Source organism: Heterodontus francisci, chromosome 43, assembly GCF_036365525.1.
Source record: "Heterodontus francisci isolate sHetFra1 chromosome 43, sHetFra1.hap1, whole genome shotgun sequence".
Lineage (NCBI taxonomy): Eukaryota > Metazoa > Chordata > Chondrichthyes > Heterodontiformes > Heterodontidae > Heterodontus > Heterodontus francisci.
This window is the reverse complement of record NC_090413.1, coordinates 5,987,819-6,013,955: the sequence shown is the minus strand read 5'-3', so window position 1 is coordinate 6,013,955 and position 26,137 is coordinate 5,987,819. Positions and strand designations below refer to the sequence as shown.

Sequence of the window (26,137 nt, the reverse complement as noted above, 5' to 3'; positions counted from 1 at the left end):
GAACGTATCCAACTTCTTTTTCGATTCATGGAATTCACTTCCATCAACTTTTCAGTTGGAGGGTTCCAGATCACAACAACTCTTCATCCTCCTTTGGATATATCTTGTACACTTTTACATGCACCTTTTTTCAAAATGCAATAACACCACCTCCCATCAAACACAACAGGTACTGGAAATGTGCTTTCTGGGAATGTGGTGGTTTTCGTTAGTTGTTTGAAAGTAGAGAGAATTGTTGCAGTGATGCTCCAGTGATGCCAGTCTCAGTTGCCTGAATAGTGAAAATGCCATATTGAGCTTGGATGCCTCTCATAGACATCGACCTATCATTACAGCCTTAAATATCTACAATATTCGACAGTGTTCGATCACGCTTGGTGTCACCTAATGACTGTATTTTACAGCCTTGATGGTGACTTGAGCCCTTAGCCATATATTAGAATCGGAGGTAATTTGCAACTTCAGAAACGGAGAGGTTCTCGTGGATTGATTACCTGATTTCACCTCAGCCAATTTTCTGATACATAGACATTGGGTTAGTTCTGCAAAAAAAATCACTGCCAAATTAGGGAATTCCTTTAGCACTATTAGCACCTCGCCTGTGACAGGTAATCGCAAATGGGTGTTTGAGCATTTCAAATTTTGAAAATGAAAGCTGCACATTAATGGCCAGAGTTTGATTTTTGTTTACATGACTTGATAAGTTACATGAATTGGTATGTTAGACAGAGGGAAATTTTTTCCGTTGGTGGGGAAGTCTAGGATAAGGGGACATAGCCTTAATATCAGTGCCAGGCCATTCAGGAGAGAAATTAGGAAGCACATCTTCACACAAAGTGTTGCACTCTGGTATCTCGCTCAAGTGGTTGATATTCAAGGCTGAGCCTAAACCCATGACGGGTCATTGTTGGCAGACCATTTGACTATGGAACATCTCAACCAGTATTGATACTGTCCTGACCAGTTGTCTATACTTTCAGCATGTTTCAGGATAATATTTGCATGTGGATCCCTGGTTGATTTTTCCCTCTATAATCCAGGGGTTTTGAGATCGTTGTAGCCTCTACGCTGCCATTCCACATGGTATCAGTTAACTGAGCACAAATCCATGGATGAGAGGCTTTACCAGAAGAATAAAAGAAGGAGGTGGTTGGGTCAGAATCCACTGTCAGTGTCAGTCATCGCTCAGTGGGTAATGCTTTCCTCTCTGAGTCAGAAAGTTGAGAGATCTGGCAAACATTCCTGTGCAATGCTGAAGATGACACGTTAAACCGAGGCCACGTCTGCCCTCGGGTGAAATTAAATGATCCCATGACACCATTGGAAGAGGAGCAGGGGCATTCTCTCAGGAATCCTGGCCAATGTTTATCGCTCAACCAGTGTCACTGAAAAAGAATTATCTGGTCATTATTTCATTGCTGTTCGTGGGATATTGCCGTGTGCAATAGTGACTGCAGCATTTTTAACATTATAACAGTCAGTACATTTTAGAAGAACTTCAGTTGGCTGTGAAGCTTTTTGGGACATCCTGAGGTCATGAAAGGTGTTATATAAATGCAAGTCTGTTTGTCTTCCTTTCTGTCGGAGCTCTTAATTGCAAATGGATAAATATTTGAAGAAGAAAGATTTAAAAGGGCAGGGAAATGCGGCTAAGTGGATAGATCTGTCAGAGCTAGCAAAGGCATGATGGACTGAATGGCCTTTTTGTAATCCAGAATTGAATAATTATATAGTTATATGTGAGATCTTTGTGTTAGCTACTCACTAGATAAATTTGTGTAGCCATCAAGATTGGTCATGTAAGTCTGGTTTATGTGTAACATTTTATTTTGTAAGTAGCTTACATATATACTACATAACTATTAATGCACATTATATATCAAAAAATCTAATTGTTTTTAATTTTAGGCTCAGTCCAGGCTGAATGAGTCGAGTGAGAAGTTGGACCTATTAAAGCATTCTCTGGAGCAGAGATTAAATGAGCTGCCAGAGGATCATCCCAAAGGCTGTATTGTTAAAGAAGAGCTTGTTATGGCATGCTCTCCAGCATTCAGCAATCGAAATAGCAATTCTTACCAACAGAACCAGTACAGCACACTCTATAAGCCGTCCCCACTGACAGGTATGTAGTTTTTTTCTTATTCATCCTTGGAATGTGGGTGTCACTGGCAACACTGGCAATTATTGCCCATCCTTAGTTGTCCTGAACAGTTAACCACATAGTGTGCGACTGGAGTCACATGCTGGCCAAACTGGTTTCCTTCCTTGAAGGACATGAGCAAATCAATTTGGTTTTAAAAACAATCCAGCCTACAGTTTTCAGTAGGCTGGATATTTCTCTCAGCGGCGAGGTAACAGCACCAAGCATTCATTAGTCTTGCACTTACCCATAGACTTTCAATGGCATTTTGCACTGGAACATGCTGTAAATTAGAGATCCAAAAAGCCCTCAAGAGATCATCGGGAGGCCTGTGTGAAACAGGACAAACCACTTTGTATCTCCTTAACCGAGCAGATTTAAGGATCATTCGAGAGCATGGCAGAGTCTGAACCAGGAAGTGTCAGAATATTGAATTCAACATCAAATCATATACAAAAAGAGAAATAAAGAGGGAGAAAGAAAGTTTGGATTGAGAGAGAGTTAAGAGACAAAGGAAGAGTGAACCAAAATTTTGTTCATTTTTTTCTCATCTCCAACAATGTTGAAAATGTGAATGAATGAGACTGCACACTTGGAAAATTTATTTTTCAGTGCCAGTGAGTTTGTTTGGCAGTAATTAAGATTTCAAAGTGATTCTTGACAATGCAGTGGCCCCCTGACGCCATCAGAGCATTCCAAGCTGCGCACATGTGGTAATGGTCTCCTGCGCTCTGAGATGCTGTGCATGCGCAGCCTACGTCTTGCCTTGCCAGGACTAACTGGCGCGTGCACAGGAAAACGCTCTCTTTTCTCCCCCCCCCCCACCCCCTCTCAACCCCGGTCGCTTGCTCGCTCCTCACTTTCTGCCACCACCCCCACTCGCTGGCTGCTTGCTCTCTGCCTCCCCCCCCCACCCATCCCTCCAGATGCTAGCCCTAGGTCGTGGGCTGAACCGCTTCCCTCCTCTCGACCGCTCGCTCCAACGTTCAATCGTTCCTCACTGCGCCGCCTGACGAAGCAAGGCGGGTCGTGAGGGGTGACGGGGCGATGTTCGAGCAAGTGGCCAAGAGGAGGGAAGCGGCGCAGCCCGCGGCCTAGAGCTAGCGGCTGGAGGGATGGGTGAGAGGGGGAAAGCAGGGAGCAAGCAGCTGGAGAGCAGGAATAGGGGGGGTGGGGGCGGGGTAGGGAAGCGGGGAGTGAGCGGCCGGAGAGCGGGATGGCACTGAAACCTCAATGAATTATGGAGGATGTGCAGCACTATCATAGGTGCTGTCCTTCTGATGAGACTTTAAACAACGCAGCATTCTCCGAGTATCAACCAAAACATGTCCGTTGTGTGCTGCCATATTTGTTTATGAAACAGCAGTCACTGCTCCAGAAGTAATTCACTTTAGGTGAATTAAAATGACTAAGTACTATATAACTGGCGCATGCGCAGGAGGGAGCGGGGGACTGTTGGGGGTGGGATGGAAGCGGCGATGGTAACCTTTGATGGGATTTTTGGGTTGAAGTTGTTTTTCTGTGATAAATTGAGCAGCGCCATCTTTAATCCTGGCAGCTGCCTGAACGTCACAGACAGTGTAGTGACGTTTCAGTGAAACAGGATGCATTTGTGCATGGGCTAGTACAGCGCCACCTAGTGGTTGCATTGTCAGGCAACACAGCCTTAAGATTTACCATGCTGTTAAAAGGGTCCTCACATTGGAATGGACAAACCCTAACTTTTTCTGGCGAGGTTAGTTCCTATATTTGAGCCAAGTACAGCAACTTAATGTTGTTCTATGTTTTTGATACTGTTATTCTGCAGCTTTTGGATGAGCGGGGCATCACAGACAGCAACTTGTGCATTTTCGAGTTGAACTGTGCTTGTGCAGTCACTGGACGTTGCTGTCTGCTTTCCAAATAAATAAGGGTGAGCAGGGTTAGCCTCGCCATTATTTCTACTGTAAAATCCACCCACCATGTGCTGCATGTATGTTTCATGTTGTGTAAACACTAATAAAAACATTGCATGCTAGTGTAAATATTATAAAATCAGATTGGAGATGGAACAAAGTTACTTTATTTATAATATTTTCTGCACAAATTGAAGCATTTCAGGTTTTTTTCTGCACTGGTCCTAAAATCTCTGGGATGAGGGGGTTGTCCTATGACGAGAGGCTAGGTAAATTGGGCCTTTACTCTGGAGTTTTAAAAGAATGAAAGGCGATCTCATTGAAACAAATAAGATTCTAAAGGGACTGGATAGGATAGGCACTGAGAGATTGCTTCCACTGGTCATGGATCTAAAACACGGGGGCACAGCTCAGGATAAGGGGCCAATAAGATGAGGCGAAATTACTTCACCCAAAGGTTGTGAATCTTTGGAATTCCCTACCCCAGAGGGTTGCGGATGCTCCATTATTTGAATACATTTAAGGCTGGGGTAGACGGATTTTTGGTGTCTCGGGGAATCAAGGGATATGGGGAGTGGACAGGAAAGTGGAATTGAATTCTAAGGTCAGCCATGATCGTTTTGAATAGTGGAGCAGCCTTGATGGGCCGAATGGTCGTCTCCTATTTCTTGTGTTCTTGTGTAATCCCAATAAGAAATATAAATCTGCACTTCGTGATTAACTGGATCTTCTGGCATAAGAGATTCGAATGACATGAACTTGTACCAAACAAGTGGCATTAATTTCATTGGGGACAGTAACAAACTCCCACAAAGACCCGTCAGTGTCTGAAAGAACAGTCAGGTTAGTGTTTTGGGTGTGGACGTGGACCACGATGTTGTGATCTGGAATGTGCTGCCTGAATGGGCGGTGGAAGTAGATTCAGTAATAACATTCAAAGAGAATTGGATAAATACTTGAAAAGGAAAAAATCATATGGCAATGGGGAAAGAGCAGGGGAGTGGGACGAGTTGGGCAGCTAATCAAATAGCCAGTACAGGCATGATGGGCTGAATGGCCTGCCTCTCTGCTGTATGAGTCTATGAATGCTTCCAGTTGTTGGAGCCTATGGGATTGGGAGGAAGAGACGCAGCAGAAGGCAATTCCAACCAGATGTGTGTCTGGAGTTTTGCGCCAGATGGTTATGTTGTGGAATTGTAAAGTAAGGTGAATGATGGTATTTGGCACTGGTAAGGCTAAAAAGAAAGGGAAAATATTCAAGGGAGAGGCAGTAAGCAAGAATGGTCCATTTCTAATTGGGACAAGCACACTGATGTTGCACTATAGAGGGTGTTTTGCTGTTGTTCCATTTATCTATTTCAGGCACACTGGAGGTTCGAATTGCTGGTTGTACAGGTCTTTTAGAGTCGGTTCCAGGGCGATCTCGTGGATCTGGTATTCCTCTGCCTGCATACAGTCCCAACGAAAGTCGGACTTCTTTCATGAGCAGGACCAGCCGGGGTCTGTATGGAAGGAGCGGGAGTGGCAGTGGCCGTAACCTCATCAAAACCGAAGACTTGTCCAGTTGAGTGCGTTAAACAGAGATTCTGTGTTTTTGGGGTCATAGCTTAGTTGTGAGATTCTGAATTAGCCAAGGGTCTCCTCTTCCTCAGTCTAATCTATTCGTATAATAGATAAGCAAACTCTAAATCTCCCTTTATTTGATGACTTCTTGTAAAGAAAAAGTTAAGCCATGTTAGTTTAACAACTGAAATTTTCCAGTGTCACTTTGTGACTGAGTTTTGTCAGGTGTACTGTGTGTTGTGGAGTGAAGTCTGTTTTTGAAGACTGTATTATGCGATGGTTGTCAGTACATCTTCTGGATGAAGGTGAACGACAGCTGCATCTCCTTTCCTGAAATCTGATATTGTGCTAACTTCAACACACACCGTATCGGACTCCCAGCATTATTTCACTGAAGGTTGTTTGTTCGATTGCTAACTTCAGCAGTAATGAAATACTTCATCTCCAGGGCAGGAACAATTCAGCATTGTGATATTAACAAAGGCCACAGAAAGCTCTGCAGCCCCACTATTGCAGGTCATTGTTCATGTGCAACTAGCTTGATTTGTTCATTAGTTGTTGCAGCTTATTGTACTGTATACTCATTTGTTAATTTTGTGAATTTATATGTAAATGTTTGATAAATGAAAGAGAAATATTGTAATAGTTGTTTGCAAACTATCTTGTTACTTTAAATATGTTTTTATTTCCTCTGGTGTACAGTTGAATGGTGCTATCTACTTCACATCGGGGTGGGTTTCTGTTCTATCAAATGGTCTCTGAAAGATTAGCCCCTGGCAACTGCTGTCAGCTGGGCTGTTGTTTGGAATGATACCATTTCACCTGGCCTCAATACATTTGGGAGCAGAAAAATCCAGGATGGCTGATGAAATCTGTCCTTTGTGGAAAAGTGTATGAAGTCATAGTCATTGTGGCACAGAAGGAGGCCATTTGGCCATCTAGTCCATGCCAGCGCTCTGTCGACCAATCAAGTCAGTTCCATTCCACTGCTCTATCCCTGTATCCCTACAAGTTTATTTTCCTCAAGTGCCTATACTGAAATTATTGATCGTCTCCACTTCTGGTTAGTAGGCAGGCAAGCACATAATTAGGAAAGCTAATAGAATCTTATCGTTTATCGCGAAGGGAATTGAATACAAAAGTAGGGAGGTTATGCTTCAGCTATACACTGCATTGGTGAGACCATATCTGGAGTACTGTGTACAGTACTGCTCTTATTTAAGGAAGGATGTAGATGCGTTGGAGACAGTATAGAGAAGGTTTACTAGACTAATACCTGGAATGGGTGGGCTGTCTTACGAGGAACGATTGATCATACTATGTTTGTATCCGCTGGAATTTAGAAGAGTAAGAGGCGACTTGATTGAAACATGTAAGATCCTGAGGGGTCGTGACAGGGTGGATGTGGAAAGGATGTTTCCCCTTGTGGGAGAATCTCGAACTAGGGGTCGCCCATTTAAGACAGAGATGAGGAGAAATGTTTTCTCTGAGGGTCGTGAGTCTTTGGAATTCTCTTCCTAAAAAGGTGGTGGAAGCAGAGTCTTTGAATATTTTTAAGGTAGAGGTAGATAGATTCTTGATAAGCAAAGGGGTGGAAGGTTATCAGGGGTAGGTGGAAATATGGAGTAATCAGTTCAGCCATGATCTTGTTGAATGGCGGTGCAGGCTCGAAGGGCTGAGTGGCCTACTCCTGCTCCTAATTCGTGTGTACTCAATACCTCTATTTATGAAGTCCAAGATCCCATATGCTTTGCTAATTACTCTCTCAGTATGTCATGTCAACTTCAAAGATCAATGCACATGGACTCCCAGGTCTTTCTGTCCCTGCACACACTTTAAGTCTATATTGCCTTTCCCTATCCTTTCTGTCAAAATGCATCACCCCACACTTCACTATTAAATTCCATTTGCCACTTGTCTGCCCATTCTGCTAGCCTGTCTGTGTCCTCTTGCAGTCGATTGGTTTCCTCCTCACTGTTTGCCACACCTTCAAGTTTGGTATCATTTGGCAAATTTTGAAATTTTACTTCGTATTCTAAAATCCAAGTCATCTGTGTGTGTGTGTGTATAGAGCAGTGGCCCTAGCACTAACCCTTGGGGAACACCACTGTCTACCATTCTCCAGTCTGAAAAATAATCATTTACCACGACTCACTGTTTCTGTCCTTAAGCCAATATTTTATCCAAGCTGGCACTGACCCTCCTATTTCCGGAGCCTCTATTTTGTTAACCAGCCTTTTATGTGTTGCTTTGTTAAATGTAATGGGAAACTGCAGGCAAGGATAGGATTCAGGTCAGCTGTGACATTCATGGCACACACTGGTAGTAGATGTGAAGAATGGAAATTTGGGCTAAGTATTGGAGGATAACCAAGACCCAAGGAACTGTAGTTTTGCAGGAAGCAGCATGCCCAGAGAGAGTAGGGTGCACCGTTGATATTTACGGCAACCTGCTCATCATTCTGATAACCTCTGACCTTCCACCTTCTTTATCTGCAGATGATGTGAGTGCTGTCCTCAAGCTTGATAACACTGTTGTTGGACAGACTGCATGGAAAGCAGCAGGTGAACAGTCATGGAATCAGACCTTCACGGTGGAGCTGGAGCGTGTAAGTACGATCAATCAACAGCAAGTTAATCCAGATAACCTTAATTGCCACAGAACCTTTTCAGGTGGTGGGGTTAGGTTTAGATGAGGAGGGGTATATTTATATGTGGGTGCTTTACTTCCAGATGAATACTTAAGGATAAGACCTGAAGGAAAATGTTTTGTTGCCGAGTAGTCTTTAAATAAATACCCGATGGATCCCTTTTTGGGTTGTTTGTAATGTGGTATTCCAGCTTGCTTGGTTTACAAGTACAGTGATTCAGAAGCGGGCTACAGAAGGTGATTTTTTTTTTTAAGGTGGGTTTTACGGTTCTGTTGTTGGTTTGGGACCTCATAAATAGTGTTGGAGATATAGCCACTAAAAAAATTCAGAGGTTGGTCAGTGCTGTTTAACTCCAAGCTCATGTGTTCTTTATACTGGGGATCATCTGCTCTGTAAACATTATTGTTGCTGACACCTCTCAGAAATTGCTCCAGTGCAAATTGTAAACCTCCCAACTTCAAGCAATGCACACTAGGAGGAGGATGCAATTCAGTGGCCGATTGAATATATTAGTCAGAAAACAGCAGTTGCATTTTGATGCATATTGTCTAATATACAGCTGGAAGCCTGAGTATCTGGCAATGCTTCTGTTGCTGAGGGTTTTGGGAGGGAGTGGAGTGCGTGCCTTACTTTCCAGTGGAGGTTGTGTTTTCTTTGGGACGAGAAGGCTAGTGGGTGAATATGGTCATTGTGTGTCGAGTCAGGTTACAGAGAAGCAGAGAGCCTGTTGGCTGGGAGGATCTGAAACAGGGTGGGAGAATGAATTAAACCATTCATTATGGATAACACAAATTTGCATTATTGTCACATCCGGAGCATTTTGACATCATGGTTCCTCATCAAAAGGTTGCAGAAACTGGAGAATACTACTCTAAATGAAGAATTCCTATGGGAAGCTATGATGAATACATTGAATTTTGTTAATTTTGGTTGCTGAGTACTTAATTGGTTTTGCTGACTTGACTACTACGCAGGTGCTGGCTGAAGTAGAAATGATTGTCAGCATCAGCTGATTAACTGATAACTTTGCACATATTTAGTGCAGTGGGTATCCTAGGTAAAATTTGGGAGGTGGCGAAGGAATTAATTGCAAGAGAGAAACCAGTGGGTAGTAGATTGGGGAATAATGCTGAACTAGACAAATATACTGATTGGAGTACCTCAGGAATCGGTACTGAGGAAATATAATGAATGCTCCCCAAGGATCGGTGCTGGGAGTAAGTACAGACTGGGGTGTCCCAGGGATTGGTGCTGGGGCGTGTACTGTGTGTGATGGGAATCGGTGCTGGGGCGTGTACTGTGTGTAAGACCTCAGGGATCAGTACTGTACTGGAGTGTCGGCCTAGATACTGTGCTCAAATCTCTGGAGTGGATCTTGGACCCAAAACCAATGTATTGTGAGTACCCTAGGGATCGGTGCTGGGACAAAAGTACTGTGTGGTGTACCCCGAGTATCAGTAATTGGGATGTACGGTGTTGGGGGGGGGCCAGGGATCAGGGATGGGTCTCTTGATGCTTTTCGACTACATCACAGACCTGGGCTTAGAATCAGTACAATGTAAGTAGGTCATATTTACAGAAGATCCTAAACTGGGCGAAGGGGACAGTCAAGTATGAAGAAGCAAGGAAATATAGAGAGATCTGTATGGTATTTATAAACTGGCAGAACCTTAGAAAGAGAAATTCAGTACAAGTGGGAGCAAACTCTTACACAGTGGTGGAAAAATGAGGACTTATTGACAGGTGTTGAACTGGCTGAGTTGGGTAAGACGGAAACACGGAGTGATGGTGAGCTTAGTACTGATCATGTCTAATCCTTGCCCAACAGCAATTAGCAAAATAAACAGAATGACAACTTAGACCGCCGATCAGTGACTGCATGTCGGAGGCATAGTGCTATAGTCAGGCTGCGACTTGAATACTGGGCACCAGAACTGAACCGAGACACAAGGGAAACATCCAGGTCCTGGAAACTGCATCTAGCAATGGGAAATGAACCAGAGCAGCTAAGAGATATAAGCGTAGGTGAGCATCGAGGCAATAGCAATCACCATATGCTAAAGTTTAAAATAATTATTGAGAGAGACATAAGACAAAGATGAAGTAATAAATTGGAAAAAAGCAAATTATGAGTGGATGATGGAACTTGGGAAGGTAAACTGGAAAAAAATATTGACGAAAGAAAGAGGTAGACTATCGGTGGGAAATACCAAAAAAAAAGGTGATGGGTAGAGTTCGTGAGAAATATATTCCACTACAGAACAAGAACAACCTAGGCAACAATGAAATACCATTTTTTGAGTAAAGAAATAATGGTTAAATTTGTAAAAAGCAGACACTGAATGGTGCATAAATGAAGGAGGACCGATGACAAAAGGGAGTACAAAGAGGTTCTACAGACACATAAATAGAAGCGGAAAATTAAGATGGAGATATGACCACTAAGGGTTGTGTTACGACCAGGTGAGAAAGGTGTCTAGGGGTTCCTCTCAGCCTTACTGTAACAGGGTTTAATTTTAAATACATTGTGTTTTTAGCTCCCCCTTGGTGAATCCTTGTTCACCGCTTTCCAATTATAAGGCAAAGAAACCAGCACAAACAGGATTTTTTAGGTTTAAAGAAGAAAAGTTGACATTTATGTAACGTGAACTTAAACTCTAATTCGGTTGACGTCTACGGATACACGACGCACCCACACTAGCAAGCATACACGGTACAAGCATGCAAATAGAGACAGAAAAGAGCAGAAGAAAAATAAAGTGGAAAAATGTGAGGCAATATCTGAAGAGTTTTTGTTACTGATCTTTGAGCTCACTGTAGAGTCCTTGAGTGTAGGTAGATCTTGCTTTTCGTTGGGGCTCAGTATTCTTCTCAAACCTTGTTCGCTGTAGGAGACTTTTCTCTCTTGGGGTTCATGTGTCTTCAGTGGATTCAGAGGTTGTAAGAAGGAAATGCGAGCAGACAGGGGAGATGATCTCAGTCCAGGAGCAAGCAGTTTTACTGAGTTCAAGCACTCTGTCGCTAGTTCAAAACCCCTGGAACAGCCAGTTAGTCATATGACCAGCTGGTCCAACCACTTCTGGCCCCTGTGGATTGCATCACCCAGCAGGCCCTGGAATGTGCTTCCCCACCCCCTCACTGTCTGGTGATCAACATCCATTGTGAGTTGAATGTGTCAGGAAATGGTCCTTTGTCTACACAAGCACCATCTGTTAATATGCAAATGTATTTTTCCAGCCACGGCTGATCTGTTTAACAAGTCATTTCCTCGCTCCAACACCAGTTAAAAATCAATGTTCATGACAAAATTGATGTGCCTCATTCTTGGTGGGTGGGGGCCTGCATGATAGTTGCACAAGAAAAATTCTCAAATAATGAAAGTGAAATGGCAGAATTTTTCAATATTTACTTTGCCTAATTACTTAACAGGGAGACTAACAAGATGAACATGACATTAGAGGAAAAAAATCAAAAGGTTATTAAAACATTTGCGATAGAAGGGGGAGATATAGAATCATATAGTGCGGAAAGAGGCCATTCGTTGCATCATGTCTGTGCTGACTCTTTGAAAGAGGTAAAGAATTGGTGCTACTCCTCTGCTCTTCACACTGCGTCACTGATACCTGGAGAGGGGGGGGTAAAACTCGTGAGCCATTCAACAGGCAGTTGGGTGTGATGGAGGAAATGGTAGGTTTCTAAGAATCGACTCTTCTCTATACGTGTCTAGAAGTTTGATTTTTAATTCCTTTTTTATGTTGCAGTCTCGAGAATTAGAGATCAGTGTTTACTGGCGGGACTGGCGTTCCCTCTGTGCCTTAAAATATCTCAAGCTGGAAGACTTCCTGGATAATCAACGGCACGAAATTCAGCTGGATTTAGAACCTCAGGGGGTGCTCCTGACAGAGGTACACACCAGGTTCATTCTTTTTACGATTGCAGGATTTTCGAAACTTCGTACAAATGAAACTTATTTTTCATCAGATTGGTATATTTTCTTGACCTATTGTCCTTCACTCCTTTGTTTAATTCCTCTTTCCCCTGTGCTCACACCCACACAGAAAACGCAGGAGATATGCAAACATTAAAGAGCACGTGCACGCAGAATCCTTGTGCGTTATATGTATGTGGGTGTGCAAGAATATAATTAACTTCCTAAAAAGGTTGCGCGATGGAGTAAACAATTGATATCGTAGAATTAGTGAGTGCATAATTGGACCAGAGCAGGGGATTGAAGATGGGAGAGTGGGGAGAAGGTAAGGTGGATGGGGTAATGGGGGCAGGAGAGATGAGAGCAAGAGAGGCGTGGTGGGACAAAGGCATGGCAAGGGGAGGAGGATAGGAGGAGAAGGGAGGATGTGGCAGCAAAGAAGTGAGATTTGTGTTAGAAAGGCTTTCACTTCCCCAGGCACCATTTTGCGGTCACAGTTGGGGGCGATGATATGGTCCCCGTATCAGTCTTGTGTCTGCAGATGGAGGCTAAATGACCAAGTGAGAGGCTTCCTTGCATGCACTGGATTTTCTCCCGGTAGGGAAGGACTTTGTTCACTGTGCTCGGTGGAAGTGGGAGGTGCTGTACTGTTGTGTGCGAGATCATAGGTTTTGTATTAGTTTCTTCCTAAACCCTTTGAGATCATGAATGAGGAAAGACTTGGTTTCTTAATAATGGTGTACACTGTCTTACAGAGACACCAGGCACCTGCTGTGTAGAAGTACAGGAGGATTAGTGAACTTCTAATCTGGGTATAAATACAGGTGTTCGGCCTAATGCTGCTGGCCATTTACACTGCAGCCCAAGTGTTACTGAAGCTGAGAGAGCTTGAGTTATAATCTTTCCTGTCATTTCAGATAGGATGTTTGGCCCACTCAGCATTTATAATGTGTGCAGTATCACATAGTGATATCACATCGATTATAAAAAGCTAAACACCTAAGGCTTTCAAGTCACCTGAGTTCAGTTTTCCTTACCATTCCTGAAAAAGCAAATTGGGTAGAGACTCAGCCTCGTTCAGTGATACTGTGAACGAGGCACTGAGGACAGTGTGAGGGCTGATTGGGAACACGGGCCGTTATATTATTAGTAGAAAATACACTTGGTCACTTCCTTCAAATGGAGGTAAAACAGTTTAGGAAGTGACACTGACGATGGAGAGCATTGCTGGTCCCTGGTCTGTGACAGGGCGGCAGTAAGGAATGAAATAGATTGCTGTGGTCCCGGGCTAGGGAATAGAAAGATCAGTCAGGTTCATACTGATGCTGGATCATAATATGTATGTGTGTTTTATGTGGACGGGCGAAAAGTGCGTATATTGTATGTGTGCGGGGGAAGAATGCGCGTATTGTATATACGGGGGGCAGAGTGTGTGTTTTGTATTTGTGTGGGGGAAGTTTGTATGTGTTGTATGTGCACAGGGGAAGTGTGTGTTGTGTGTGTGTGGGGGAGAAGAGTGTTATTTCTGTATGCGGGCGGGGGAAGAGTGTGTGTTATTTTTGTATGTGCGCGGGCGAAGAGTGTGTTATTTTTGTATGTGCGCGGGCGAAGAGTGTGTGTTATTTTTGTATGTGCGCGGGCGAAGAGTGTGTGTTATTTTTGTATGTGCGCGAGGGAAGAGTGTTATTTTTGTACGTGCGCGAGGGAAGAGTGTGTGTTATTTTTGTATGTGCGCGAGGGAAGAGTGTGTTATTTTTGTATGCGAGCGGGGAAGAATGTGTGTATTGTATATACGGGGGGCAGAGTGTGTTTTTGTATGCGAGCGGGGGAAGAGCGTGTGTATTGTATGTAAATGGGGGAAGATTGTATTGTATGTGTGTGGGGGAAGAGCGTGTGTATTGTATGCGCTCGGGGGTAAAAGTGTGTGTATTGTATGCGCTCGGGGGGAAGAGTGTGTGTCTTGTACGTGCGCAAGGGAAGAGTGTGTGTCTTGTACGTGCGCAGGGGAAGAGTGTGTGTATTGTATGCGCGTGGGGGAAGAGTGTGTGTTTGTATGCACGTGTTTGTGTGTTGGAGTGGGTGTGTGGCATGCACGCTCGGGGGGTGAGGGGGAGTGGTTCTTGTTTTCGTTTGTAGGTTGTGTGTAATAGTATGTTCGCATATTGAATTTTGTATGTAAGTCTTGTTTGTAAGAAGCAGTTAACTTTTAGATATGTCCACACAATTAACCAGCAACCAGTACAAGTGCTTAGTTGGTTGCAAGGCTGTTTCCTCTTTTTGTGTTTTTTTACTTATTGGCTTCCACAATGGTATTGCTTGTCATTTGACAGGTCACTTTCTCCAATCCTGTGATTGAAAGAATACCCAAACTGCAAAGGCAGAAGAAGATTTTCTCCAAACAGCAAGGTAAAGTGAGTTTGTTTCAGTCTGGTCAGCAGAATTACCTGTCAGACCCTGCTACTTTCAATTGCAGTTTCTTAGCCCATTTAACACTGTCTAAGCTGAAATGTTCTGAATGGGGCTAATGTGGAAAAGCTTTGTCCTTCGGATGTCACCACATATCCAGGAAAGATGATTATGTTCAGAGGCAAGGGATTTGAAAAAAAAACCTTGAAGTTAAATTATGACAAACTGTTTAATGAAACACATGGTCATATCTATGAGAAATAATCTGCAGTTCAGTAGAAGGAGATGAAGATTTGATGTTTTGGAAAGTTGTCCCCAGAAGAATTTTCAAAATGCAACTGCTACTTCATTCCTTACTATCCTACAAGCCGCCTGCCTGCTTTTTGTACCAGCCTTCGCAGCTCATCCTGCCACCTTCATGCACCCCCTGTCTCTGTTCCTGCAACTGTCTTTAAAATTGTACTATTTAGTTGTATTGCCTCTCATTCTTCCTACCAAAATGTATCAATTCATATCTCTGTGTTAAATTTCATCTGCCATGTGTTTGCCTATTTCAACAGTCTATGTCCTTCTGAAGTCTGTTAATGTCCTCCTGATGGTTCAATTCATTTATGAATTTCACACCATTTGCAAGCTTTGAAATTATGCCTGAGTCATGAAAAAGAGCCCTGGGGAACACCAGTGTATACTTCCCTCCAGTTTGAAAAATCAGCCATTCACCACTGCTTTCTGTCCCTTAACCAATATTGTATCCAAGAAGCCACTGACTCTTTAGTCCCAGAGGCTTTAATTTTGCAAACAAGTCTATTTTGTGGTACATTGTCAAAAGCCAGTTGAAAGTACATTAACACAGCATTCACCGTGCTACCCTCATCAACCTTTCTGTTATTTCATCAAAGAACTCCATCACGTGGCAGAATGGTGGAACAGGCTCGAGGGGCTAACTGCCTCTTCCTATGTGCCTAGAAAAGTACAGGCCCAAGTATGAAAATCAGCATGGATTTGTTAAAGGCAAATCATATTTGCCTAACTCTTTTTTTTGTGCCACTCCTCTGCTCTTTCCCATAATCCTACAATTTTCCCCCTTCAACATTTACCTAACCCTTTTGGATCTGCTTCCACCACGATTTCAGGCAGCACATTACATCATAACTCAATGATTAAAAAAAATACTCATCATTTCCCCTCTGGTTGCTTTGCCAGCAACGTTAAATCTGTGCCCTCAGGTTACCGACCCTCCTGCCAGTAGAAACAGCTTCTACCCATTTACTCTCGGGATGTGCAGTCACAGACGTAATGGATGCATGATTTGAAGTGGTCATTCCTCCCTTGTGAGCCTTGATGTGTATGTTAGCAGGATATTGTGCCATGGAAAGCAACGGAGCCCACCCTGATCTTGATTTTGTTCTCATGTACCATCCAGCATGTCCTCTGCCCAGGGGCTTCCTTGGATAACAGTCAGGAGCCGGAAGTTCACTGATTTCACCCTCAGCTAGTCTAAAGGTGCGAAGGCCAATGATGGCATCACTTCCACTGTGGCTGAAGTGAACTAATTCAGCACAGAACAAACAGTCAAACAGCAACTGTGGCAATCTGTGCAGCTCAATTAAGCACTCTACCAGTTGAACTGATAAGAATAATGCATTTGTCAGCTTCAATGTGCCAGATCCCCAGGCTATGGAGAGGTAGGGTATGTATTTGGACCTGAATTTACACTGAGGTGCTGAGCAGATTCCAGGCACTTTCCCACAGGGAGAGATGGGAAATTTCATGGAGTTTCAGCCTGCCTGTTTTTAAACTTGTCGTCTCAAGCTTCCAGTTCTTCCCTTACCACACCCCCAGCACTCTGTTATACAGAAGGAGGGTACAGTAGTTAGTTGTTAGGACCACTAATTATGAATTCAGTACATCTGGTAATTTGTGGAATGGCGCCAGAATACTGTTCACACAAAAAACTGATTAATATAATTCAGAGAAACACACCTGCCACCCCGACTCAGTCTGACTGACGAGACTCAAATACATAGATCATGGAAGGACCAATAGATGGTGGAACTAAGCAATTTCCCCAAGCTGTCTTCATAGCAGCAGGAGTAGGCCATTCAGCCTCTTGAGTCTGTTCTGCCATTCAGCTCGATTGTGTTTGATCTGTATCTTAACTACATCTACTCACTGCAGTGTCATATCCTTTAATATCCGTGCCTAACGAAAATCTATTAATCTTGGTTTTGAAACTTTCAATTAATCCCCCGCCTCAACAACATTTTGGGGGCAAGAATTCCAAATAGCCACTACCCCTTGTGTGAAGGAGTGCTTCCGGACATCATCCCTGAATGAAATCAGAAAGTGCTGGGAATACTCAGCAGGTCTGGCAGCATCTGTGGTGAGAGAAACAGAGTCAACATTTCAGATCAATGACGTTTCATCAGGACCTTTCATCACTCCTGAATGGCCTAGCTCAAATTTCTAATGTTCTGAACTCCTCCTTCACCAGAGGAAATAATTTCTTTCTGTCTACTCCATCAAATTCTTTAAGCATTTTAAAGTCTTTAATTAGATCACCCCTTAATCTCCTATATTCGAGGTAATACAAGCCAAGAATATGCAGCCTTTCCTTATAATTTGACCCTTTCAACCCCAGTATCATTCTGGTGAATCTGTGCTGCAGCCCCTCCAAGGTCAATATATCCTTCCTGAGGTGTGATGCCCAGAATTGAATGCAGACTCCAGATGAGGTCTAACTAGAGCTTTGTACAACTGGAATGTAACTTACACCTGTTTGTATTCTGGTCCCTTTGAGCTAAAGGCTATCATTCCATTAGGTGTGGCAATGCCTCGATTTTAAAATTATCATGTTCAAATCCTTCCATTGCCTCATTCCTCCCTATCGCAGTAACTTCATCCAGTCTTTTTCTAGCAAATTTCCTAGATATCTGCACTCCTTCAGTTCTGGCCTCTTGCACAGCCCTCACTTCTATTGCTTCGCCAATAGCGACCATACCTTCAGCTACCTGGTCCCTAATCCCTCGAAAGCCCTCCCTAAGCCCCTGTAGCTCTTTGTCCTTCTTTAAGTCTCTCCTTAAAACCTACCTTTTTGAACAAGGTTTTGGTCATCTGGCTCAGTGTCAAATCTTGTCTGATCATCACTGTTCACAATTTTGCCCACTTCCTAAATCTGTCGATGTCCCTTTGCAAATTTCTGCTCCCATCTACACTGTCACTCTGCCACCTAACATCGTGTCATGAACAAACTTGGCTATGTGGCTGTCCGTTCCTTCATTGAAGTCATTAATAAAGATGTAACAGCTCACATGCTTACAAAATGGAGGGAAAAAGATACAGAACACAGGAGGAATGACACGGACATCAAGCAGATGGCGAAAAAACATTTGGGGTCGTCTAGGAAGGAGTGGTTGAGATGTGTTTTGAAGGCTGTGTTCCAGGGTGAGGGGGCATGATGGATGAATGGGCTGTCATTTATGATGCACATGCTCACTAAACCTACTAACTTGCTGCCTAATATATTGTGTTTTAGGGAAGACTTTTCTTCGAGCTCCTCAGATGAATATTAACATCGCCACTTGGGGTCGGTTGTTGAGGAAAGCATTTCCTGCTGTTAATTCCACAGGAACATATAGCCCCTCGTCTTACATGACTGCTGTCTCCGAGGGCAGGCAGACACTGTCCTCCAACATGCCAGGGTAAGACTGCAAGCACACAGCTGCACGCAATGCTGAATTTCCCATCTTCATTTACTGAGTCGAGTGTTGAGAAGAATTGTAATTTTCAATTCTCTTTCTTTCTTGTCCAGTCTCTTCCGACTTACATCCACCAACTTTTCTGCTGCATTCCGCCTCTTCAACAATTTCCAGTTTCCTGACCCTTTCCACTAGGGCATTCAGTTCCCTTGCACTGTCATCCCCCACCGGTACATTCAGTCCCCCCCGGACAGGTCCATCCCCTCACCACAACGTCTAGTCCCCCCGACAGGTCCATCCCCTCACCACAACGTCTAGTCCCCCCAACAGATCCAACTCCTCACCAGAACATCCAGTCCCCCCCGACAGGTCTAACCCCACATCAGAACATCCAGTCCCCCCCGACAGGTCTAACCCCACATCACAACATCCAGTCCCCCCCGACAGATCCATCCCCGCACCAGAAGGTCCAGTCCCCCGGCAGTCCATTCGCTGACCAGAACGTCCAGTCCCCCGACAAGTCCATCCCCTCACCAGAGCATCCAGTCCCCCGACAGGTCCATCCCCTCACCAGAGCATCCAGTCCCCCGACAGGTCCATCCCCTCACCAGAAGTTCCAATTCCCTGACAGGTCCATCCCCTCACCAGGACGTCCAATCCCCCGACAGGTCTGTCCCCTCACCAGAATGTCCAGTCCCCCAACAGATCCATCCCCTCATCAGGATGTCCAGTCCCCCTCACCTCCAACACTCCCCAGGGCAGCCTCCATGCCCTCTGCTTCTGCCTGAACGGAGGCCCAACAATTCCTTATCTGCTGCCGCCCTCCTCCGTCTGTCAGAACCTGTTCTCCCATTGAATATTATTCCTTTAACTCTGCTGTCATCCGACTAATACAACATGTTGCTGTGGAATCCAGTATGGGCACCTTTTCGTCGGTTACTTGGAACATTGTTCAAGTCCTACTCTGGTCCACTCCCACCTTTCTTCTCTGGTACTTTGATGACTGTGTTGATGCCAATTCCTCCTTGAACTGGAAACTTTAATAAACTTTGCTTCTAATTTCCACCCTTCTCTTACCTGCACAAGGTCCATCTCCAATTTCTGGGTATGCCCACCAGTGTCTGCTATAAGCCCCCAACTCCACAGCTGCATTGTCTACACTTCTTCCCACCCTGCTACCTGTAAGGACTCTATTCCATTCTCCCAGTTTTGCCATCTCTGTCGCATCTGTTCCAACGATGCCCCCTTCTTGAATTTTCTTAAAATGTGGATTCCACTCCACTGTGGTTGACAGAACTGTGTCCATCTTATTTCCTGCACTTCTGCTCTTAGCCCTTCCCCTCCTTCCCAGAACCATGATCGAGCTACTCCTTGTCCTCTGCTTCCACACCATTAGTCTGCTGTTTGGACAGGTCAGCCTCTGTCGTTCCTGCCACCTCCAATGCTAGAACCAAACACATCTTCCCCTCCCCACTCCTTTCAACATTCTGAAAGGCTGTTCCTCTGCGACACCCTGGTTCACTCCTCAGTCACTCCCCACACCCTCCCCTGTACATGTTCCCATGCAAGTGCAGGAGATGCAACACCTGCCTTTTTACCTCCTCCATTCCCACCATCCCAAACACTCCATCCAGTTGCGACAGTAATTTACTTGTACTTCTTTCAGTATGGTATACTGTTTTTGCTGCTCTCAATGTCGTCTCATCTGTGCTGGGGAGACCAAATGCAGATTAGGTGATCGCTCTGCTGAGCAACTCTGTTCAGTCCTCTAGATGTATCCTGAGCTTCTGGTCGGTTTAATTCTCCATCACACTTTGATCTCTCTGTCCTTGGCCTCCTGCACTGTTCCAATGAAGCTTGAGGAACAGCATTCTTCTACTTGGAACTTTACAGCCTTCTGGCCTCAACAGTCAGTCTAACAACTTCAGATCTTAACCATTGCTCCCAGTTTCTCTCTCAGCAGGTGCTGGTAATGGAGGATAGCTGTAGCTGATCCACTAGAGGAGGTGTTGACTGGTGCTTGGGCAGCAGGCTCGATTACAGCCCTAGTGTCAATCCACCTTTCCCTACTGCATTCCTGGGCCACAGGAGCCTTTTTGCCAGATTTACCATGCTTCCTTCCCTCTCTACTTTTCTGCTGTAACTATTTCAACTTTTTCTGGACCCAGCTTTTGTTTCTATTCTTGTCCTATTATCACCTCCTTTTGCCTTGCACCAACGTCCCTTTTATCAGTTAATCACTCCTACCCTTCACCCTATCATAGTCCTTCCCTTTTGTTCTTTCCTTGACCCCCATTCCCCTGGCTCTACTTGCTTAAAATCTGTTCATCTCTTAACATCCACCAGTCCTCATGAAAGGTCATTGATCTGGATCATAAACTCTCTCTACACAGATGCGGCCAGACCTGCTGAGTATTTCCAGCATTTTCTGTTTTCATGAGCATTAATTTCCCTTCATTTTATGTGTAGAGTGCATTAAAATTTTATCTGCGAAGTTGTATGACAGTTGAGGTTGTTTTTCTGCAGCCAGTTTACTGCGAGCAATCTCTGTACACAGCGTAAGATAAAAATTAACAGCTCACTGTATATCAAACAAGGGCTTTATCTCCTCATTGAAATGGTTGTGTATTATCTCATTAAGCAGGAGTCTGGGGAAGTGGGCTGTTAAATTACGGAGCGGAGAGAGCACCGTCCATGCATTTACCACAGCAAAATGATGTTTGAATTCTTGTCGAGTTGCTTCGAAACATCGGACAGGACAAAAAAAGCTGCAGTCTGTTTGACCAGTCCCCAAAAAGCTAAACTGGTCAATTCCTTAAATTGTCCCTTAATTATTTGTATTCTATCTGTCCCACAGGCTCCCCATGCAGTTCATTCCAACAGCTTCAACTCCCTAACCCATCCCTCGACCCGTGAAGTAGTTAATTATAAACTGCACCTTCCTACTTGTATGTTTAATCTCTCATCTTCTGTCATTCGCAATCTTCAATATTTTATTGAGGCTCAATTTTTAATATTTATTTAAGAATATGGGACGCTTTAATCATTATCTCTCTTGAGTCTTCTCACCTCCAGAGAAAGCGATCTAGGCCCTTGAACCTCTGCTCAGAGCTCTGCTCCCAGATATTAGAAATATGTTTACCGAGAATAATACATCCGAGTTTGCTGACGATACAAAACTAGGTAGGACAGTAAGCTTTGAGGAGGGCACAGAGTCTGCACGGGGATATAAACTGGTTAATTGAGTGGGCAAGAAGGTGGCAGATGGGGGGTAATGTGCAGTTATTCCCTTTGGAAGGAAGAACAGGAAACTTTTTTTTAAATGGTGAGAAACAATTAAATGTTGCTTTTGGAAGGATTTGGGTGCCCTTGTACATATGACACAGAAAGTTAAGGTATTAGGAAGGCAAATGGTATGTTAGCCTTTGTTGCAAGATTGTTGGAGTACATGAGTAAGTAAATCTTGCTGCAGTTGTACAAGGCTTTGGTGAGTACAAATTTTGGTCTTTGTATAGTTGCCATAGAAGAAATTGCAACAAAGGTGCACTAGATTGACTCCTGGGCGGAGAGGGTTATCAGGTGTGAGATTGCATAGATTGGGTCTGTACTGTCTGGAGTTCAGAAGAATGAGAGGTGATTTCATTGAAATCTGTAAGATTCTGAGAAGGTCTGACAGATTAGATGCTGAAAGGCTTTTTTTCTTGGCTGAAGAGTCTACAACTAGGGGCAGAGAATCAGGATAACAGGGCAACCATTTCGGACTAAGATGAGGAGAAATTTCTTCATCCAGAGGGTTGTGAATTCTCTGCCCTGAAGAACTGTGGATGTTCAGTTGTTGTGTATATTCGAGGCAGAGATTGAAACATTTTTGGACTCTTAAAGGAATCGAGGGATATGGGGATCAGAGGAGAAGGTGGGTTTGAGGTCAAGGATCAGCCATGATCCTATTAAATGTCGGAGCAGACATGAAGGGTTGTACTGCCTGCTCCTGCTCATGCTCATATGTTGTTACCAGTTTCCAGTATCATTGCTGTAGGGCGACAAACAAAACTGTACCCAGTGCTCCAGGTGTGGCCGTGCCAAGGCCCAGAACTGAACACAATGCCCCTTGTTTGTCATACAAGTGCCTTGTAAACTTTGCTCTATTTTCTCTTCTCCCTCCACTTGATGAATTTAAATTCTTGCTGCCTTATTTATATATTCTACATTGATATCGTTATTGGACAGTTAAAGTGAATCCCTTTCCAGGTTCCAGAATGTGTCCTTTCTGCTTCATAAATAAGGCATGTATTTCCATATGAATGTTTTCTCTCTAACTGGTCCAAAAAATGGCACTGAGAATAATACTGAGATTACCACCCTTGAGGTCTTGTTTCTTCATTTAAATCCTAACTCTTTAAACTGTCCTTGCTCCATTGTCAACTTTCTCATTCCTTTGCCATTAATCGATAAGGTGGTGAAAAAAGCATCTGGGTTTCTTGTGTTTATAAATAGAGGAATAGAACATAAAATAGAGACCATGCTAGAAGTTTATAATTCACTGGTTCAGCCTCAGCTGGAATCTTGTGAACAATTCTGGGCCCCACAATTCAGGAAAGGTGCAAAAGCCTTAGAAAGGGGACAGTGGAGGGTTACCAGGATGTTATCAGGGGTGAGGGACTTCAGTTATGAGGAGAGGTTAGAAGTGTTCAGACTGTTCTTGGAACAGAAAAGGTTCAGAGGTGACCTAACAGAGGTTTTCAGAGATGTTGGTTGTGTGGCTACAGTTCCTGGTGAGTGGGTCATTAACCAGAGGTCGTGGATTTAAAATAATTGGCAACAGATTAGAGGGGAGATGAGATAAAAACAAGAAATGCTGGAATCACTCAGCAGGTCTGGCAGCATCTGTGGAAAGAGAAGCAGAGTTAACGTTTCGGGTCAGTGACCCTTCTTCGGAACTGACAAATATTAGAAAAGTCACAGATTATAAGCAAGTGAGGTGGGGGTGGGGCAAGAGATAACAAAGGAGAAGGTGCAGATTGGACCGGGCCACATAGCTGACCAAATGGTCACGGAGCAAAGGCAAACAATATGTTAATGGTGTGTTGAAAGACAAAGCATTAGTACAGATTAGGTGTAAATACACTGCATATTGAACAGCAGCAAGTGCAAACCTGAAAAAAAACAGTGGGTAAGCAAACTGAACAAACTAAGATGAAATGAAATAAATGCAAAAAAAAAAAGATTGTAAAAAAGAATGTAAAAACAAGGAAGAAAAAATAACTAAAAATGAAAGTAAAGTGGGGGGCTGTCATGCTCTGAAATTATTGAACTCAATGTTCAGTCCGGCAGGCTGTAGTGTGCCTAATCGGTAGATGAGATGCTGTTCCTCGAGCTTGCGTTGATGTTCACTGGAACACTGCAGCAATCCCAGGACAGAGATGTGAGCATGAGAGCAGGGGGGAGTGTTGAAATGGCCAGCAACCGGAAGCTCGGGGTCAAGCTGACGGACTGAGTGGAGGTGTTCCGCAAAGTGGTCACCCAGTCTGCGCTTGGTCTCCCCAATGTAGAGGAGACCACACTGTGAGCAGCGAATACAGTATACTACATTGAAAGAAGTACAAGTAAATCGCTGCTTCACCTGAAAGGAGTGTTTGGGGCCTGGGATAGTGAGGAGAGAGGAGGTAAATGGGCAGGTATTACACCTCCTGCGATTGCAGGAGGGGGAGATGAGAGTTTTTTTCACTCGGAAGTCGGGATCTGGAATGCTCGCCCTGAAAAGGTGGCGGAAGCTGATTCCATAAATAATTTTAAAAGGGAGTTGGACAGGTACCTGAGGATGAGGAATTTAGAGTTAGGAATAAAAAGTGGGTGTGGGACGAAGCATGGCTGCTTTTTGAAAGATCCAGCATAGGCATGACAGGCTGAATGGTCTCCTGTGCTTTAGGTTTCTCTGAGCCACAGCTTCTCTTAATTGGAGGATTTTCTCTAGACGACTTGGTTGATCTTATTCTTTTCCTTGTGAGGAACCATTTGCTTCTCAGGCCCTGCTGCTCCTGACTACTGTTACGACCGGTTGAGGAAGGGGTCTTGGGCTCCCATTTTGTCCCTTCTCTGGTTTGACCGTAACAGAGTTTATTCTTTTAACACAGTGATTTAGTTTACCACAGCAGTGAGCACTTGCTCGCAGTTCCTCCAACTATAATTGTAAATGAACCAATCAGACAGGTTTTCTTGAGTTTAAACAAGAAAGATGTAAGTTTATTAACCTTATCCCTCTAAACCGGTGAACATTACTAAAATACGTGACACATCCACACTCACATTCATACGAGAGGCGCGCGCGCACGCACACACACACACACACACACACACACACACACACACACACACACACACACACACACCTAGATACAGAGGGGGGAAAAAAAGAGTTGGGAGGTTAAAGTATAATCCGTAATAAATGGAATTCAAATACTGAATTTCAGTGTACTAAGTTGAAGTTAAAATCTTGAAATCTTCGCTGGGCCACGCACAATTCAGGCTTGCATCTCTGGTTCTGGAAGGCCGAAGAGAGGCTTTATCCATCCTCTTGGTTGTTGCCTGTAAGGGTCTATAGTCTTGAGGCTGAGTAGCTGCCACCGAAGCTGCCCTGGGAGTTTGTTGGAGAGAGAGGGGTGCTTTCTTCTTGGAGTTCAGTCACTGTCTTTTTTCCTTCTGAGGCACAACTCACAAACTCAGTTACACAGGCAGGTATGTCATGTGACCACCTTTTTATTTGAAAACAAGTTTCTGGAAGGTTTTTTTGAAATTCGAAGTTCTTCTCTCAAACTGTGCAAACATTCTTGGTGGGGTGGGGGTGTGGCTCTTTCAAATTCAATGGGTGTTGACGGCTTTTGATGACTAGTATTGACAAAAACTATTCTTGTTAATTGAATCAGGGAGCACCCCTGTTGTTTTAGCTAGACTGGGTAATTACCCAGTCAGCCTTTGACTTCTCATATGCAAATTGTGTGTGGTCCTCTTTGGCTGTTCTGTTCTGCTTTTTTAAAAGTTATTTGTGATAGTGTCCAGTAAAAAGTATCAGGCAACGTTCCATACAATGAAATTAATATTTTTCCGTCACACTACCTTCCCCTGGGATCCCTTCGCAATCTATTTGAGGTGTCCCTGCTGCATACCAATTAGCTAGTGGTTCCATTTCTGCCTGGCTATCCAGTGAGCTCTGTCAAAAAGAGAGGAAATGCCGATGCTAAGTGAAGCTGCGTTGCTGAGGCTCAGTTTTCAGGATCCTGCGTGAAAAATGATCACTTGGGCAAGGTGAAAGAGTTCAATCTCCGGGTGTTCAGGAGAGGGGAAAATTGGTGGAGATATTTTTTTTTAAAAAGCAGTTATGATGGGGACCTTCCACCCCCCCCCCCCCCCCCCCACTCCCGCCTCTGCCTTGGTTCTGTTCTTGGTGCCCAGGAGGTTTCAACTATTTTGTTCTAAAACACTGTGTCTTGATACTTGTGATGTTAAGAAAAATGGTTGTGAGGGCTGATTAAGGGGCTGATGTCCCCTCTCCCACCCCCATTTTAAGGAAACTGATTTAGTGGCAGGGCAAGTTGATAAAGCTGTGTTTTAAAAAAAAAAATCACAGGGATCAAAAATTTTATGGGCAGGCACACCGATTACAGAAACAAATAGGTCATGCTAAACACATATTTAAAAAAAAAAACACTGGTTAGGCAACAGAATGTTGTCTCCAATCTGGGAAACCTTACTTTAAGGAAAGATGTCAAGACTGTGGAAGGGGTGGGGTGAACAGAAGAGATTCACGACAATGATACAGGAGTAAGAGGAGATTGGAGAAAAACTGGGCTCTGTTCATTGGCA

The 26,137-nt window shown here is 43.9% G+C and overlaps 1 protein-coding gene across 1 annotated transcript in view; it reads left to right on the top strand.

Annotated features, from left to right (window-relative positions):
• pkn1a (protein kinase N1a) overlaps positions 1-26,137 on the top strand; it is a 242,454-nt gene that overhangs the window by 112,274 nt on the left and 104,043 nt on the right. The window contains exons 6-11 of the mRNA XM_068020838.1: positions 1,909-2,122; positions 5,398-5,598; positions 8,097-8,206; positions 12,010-12,153; positions 14,507-14,582; positions 18,118-18,283. Of these exons, the coding sequence (XP_067876939.1) occupies positions 1,909-2,122; positions 5,398-5,598; positions 8,097-8,206; positions 12,010-12,153; positions 14,507-14,582; positions 18,118-18,283 (911 nt within the window). The remainder of the gene's footprint in view (positions 1-1,908; positions 2,123-5,397; positions 5,599-8,096; positions 8,207-12,009; positions 12,154-14,506; positions 14,583-18,117; positions 18,284-26,137) is intronic.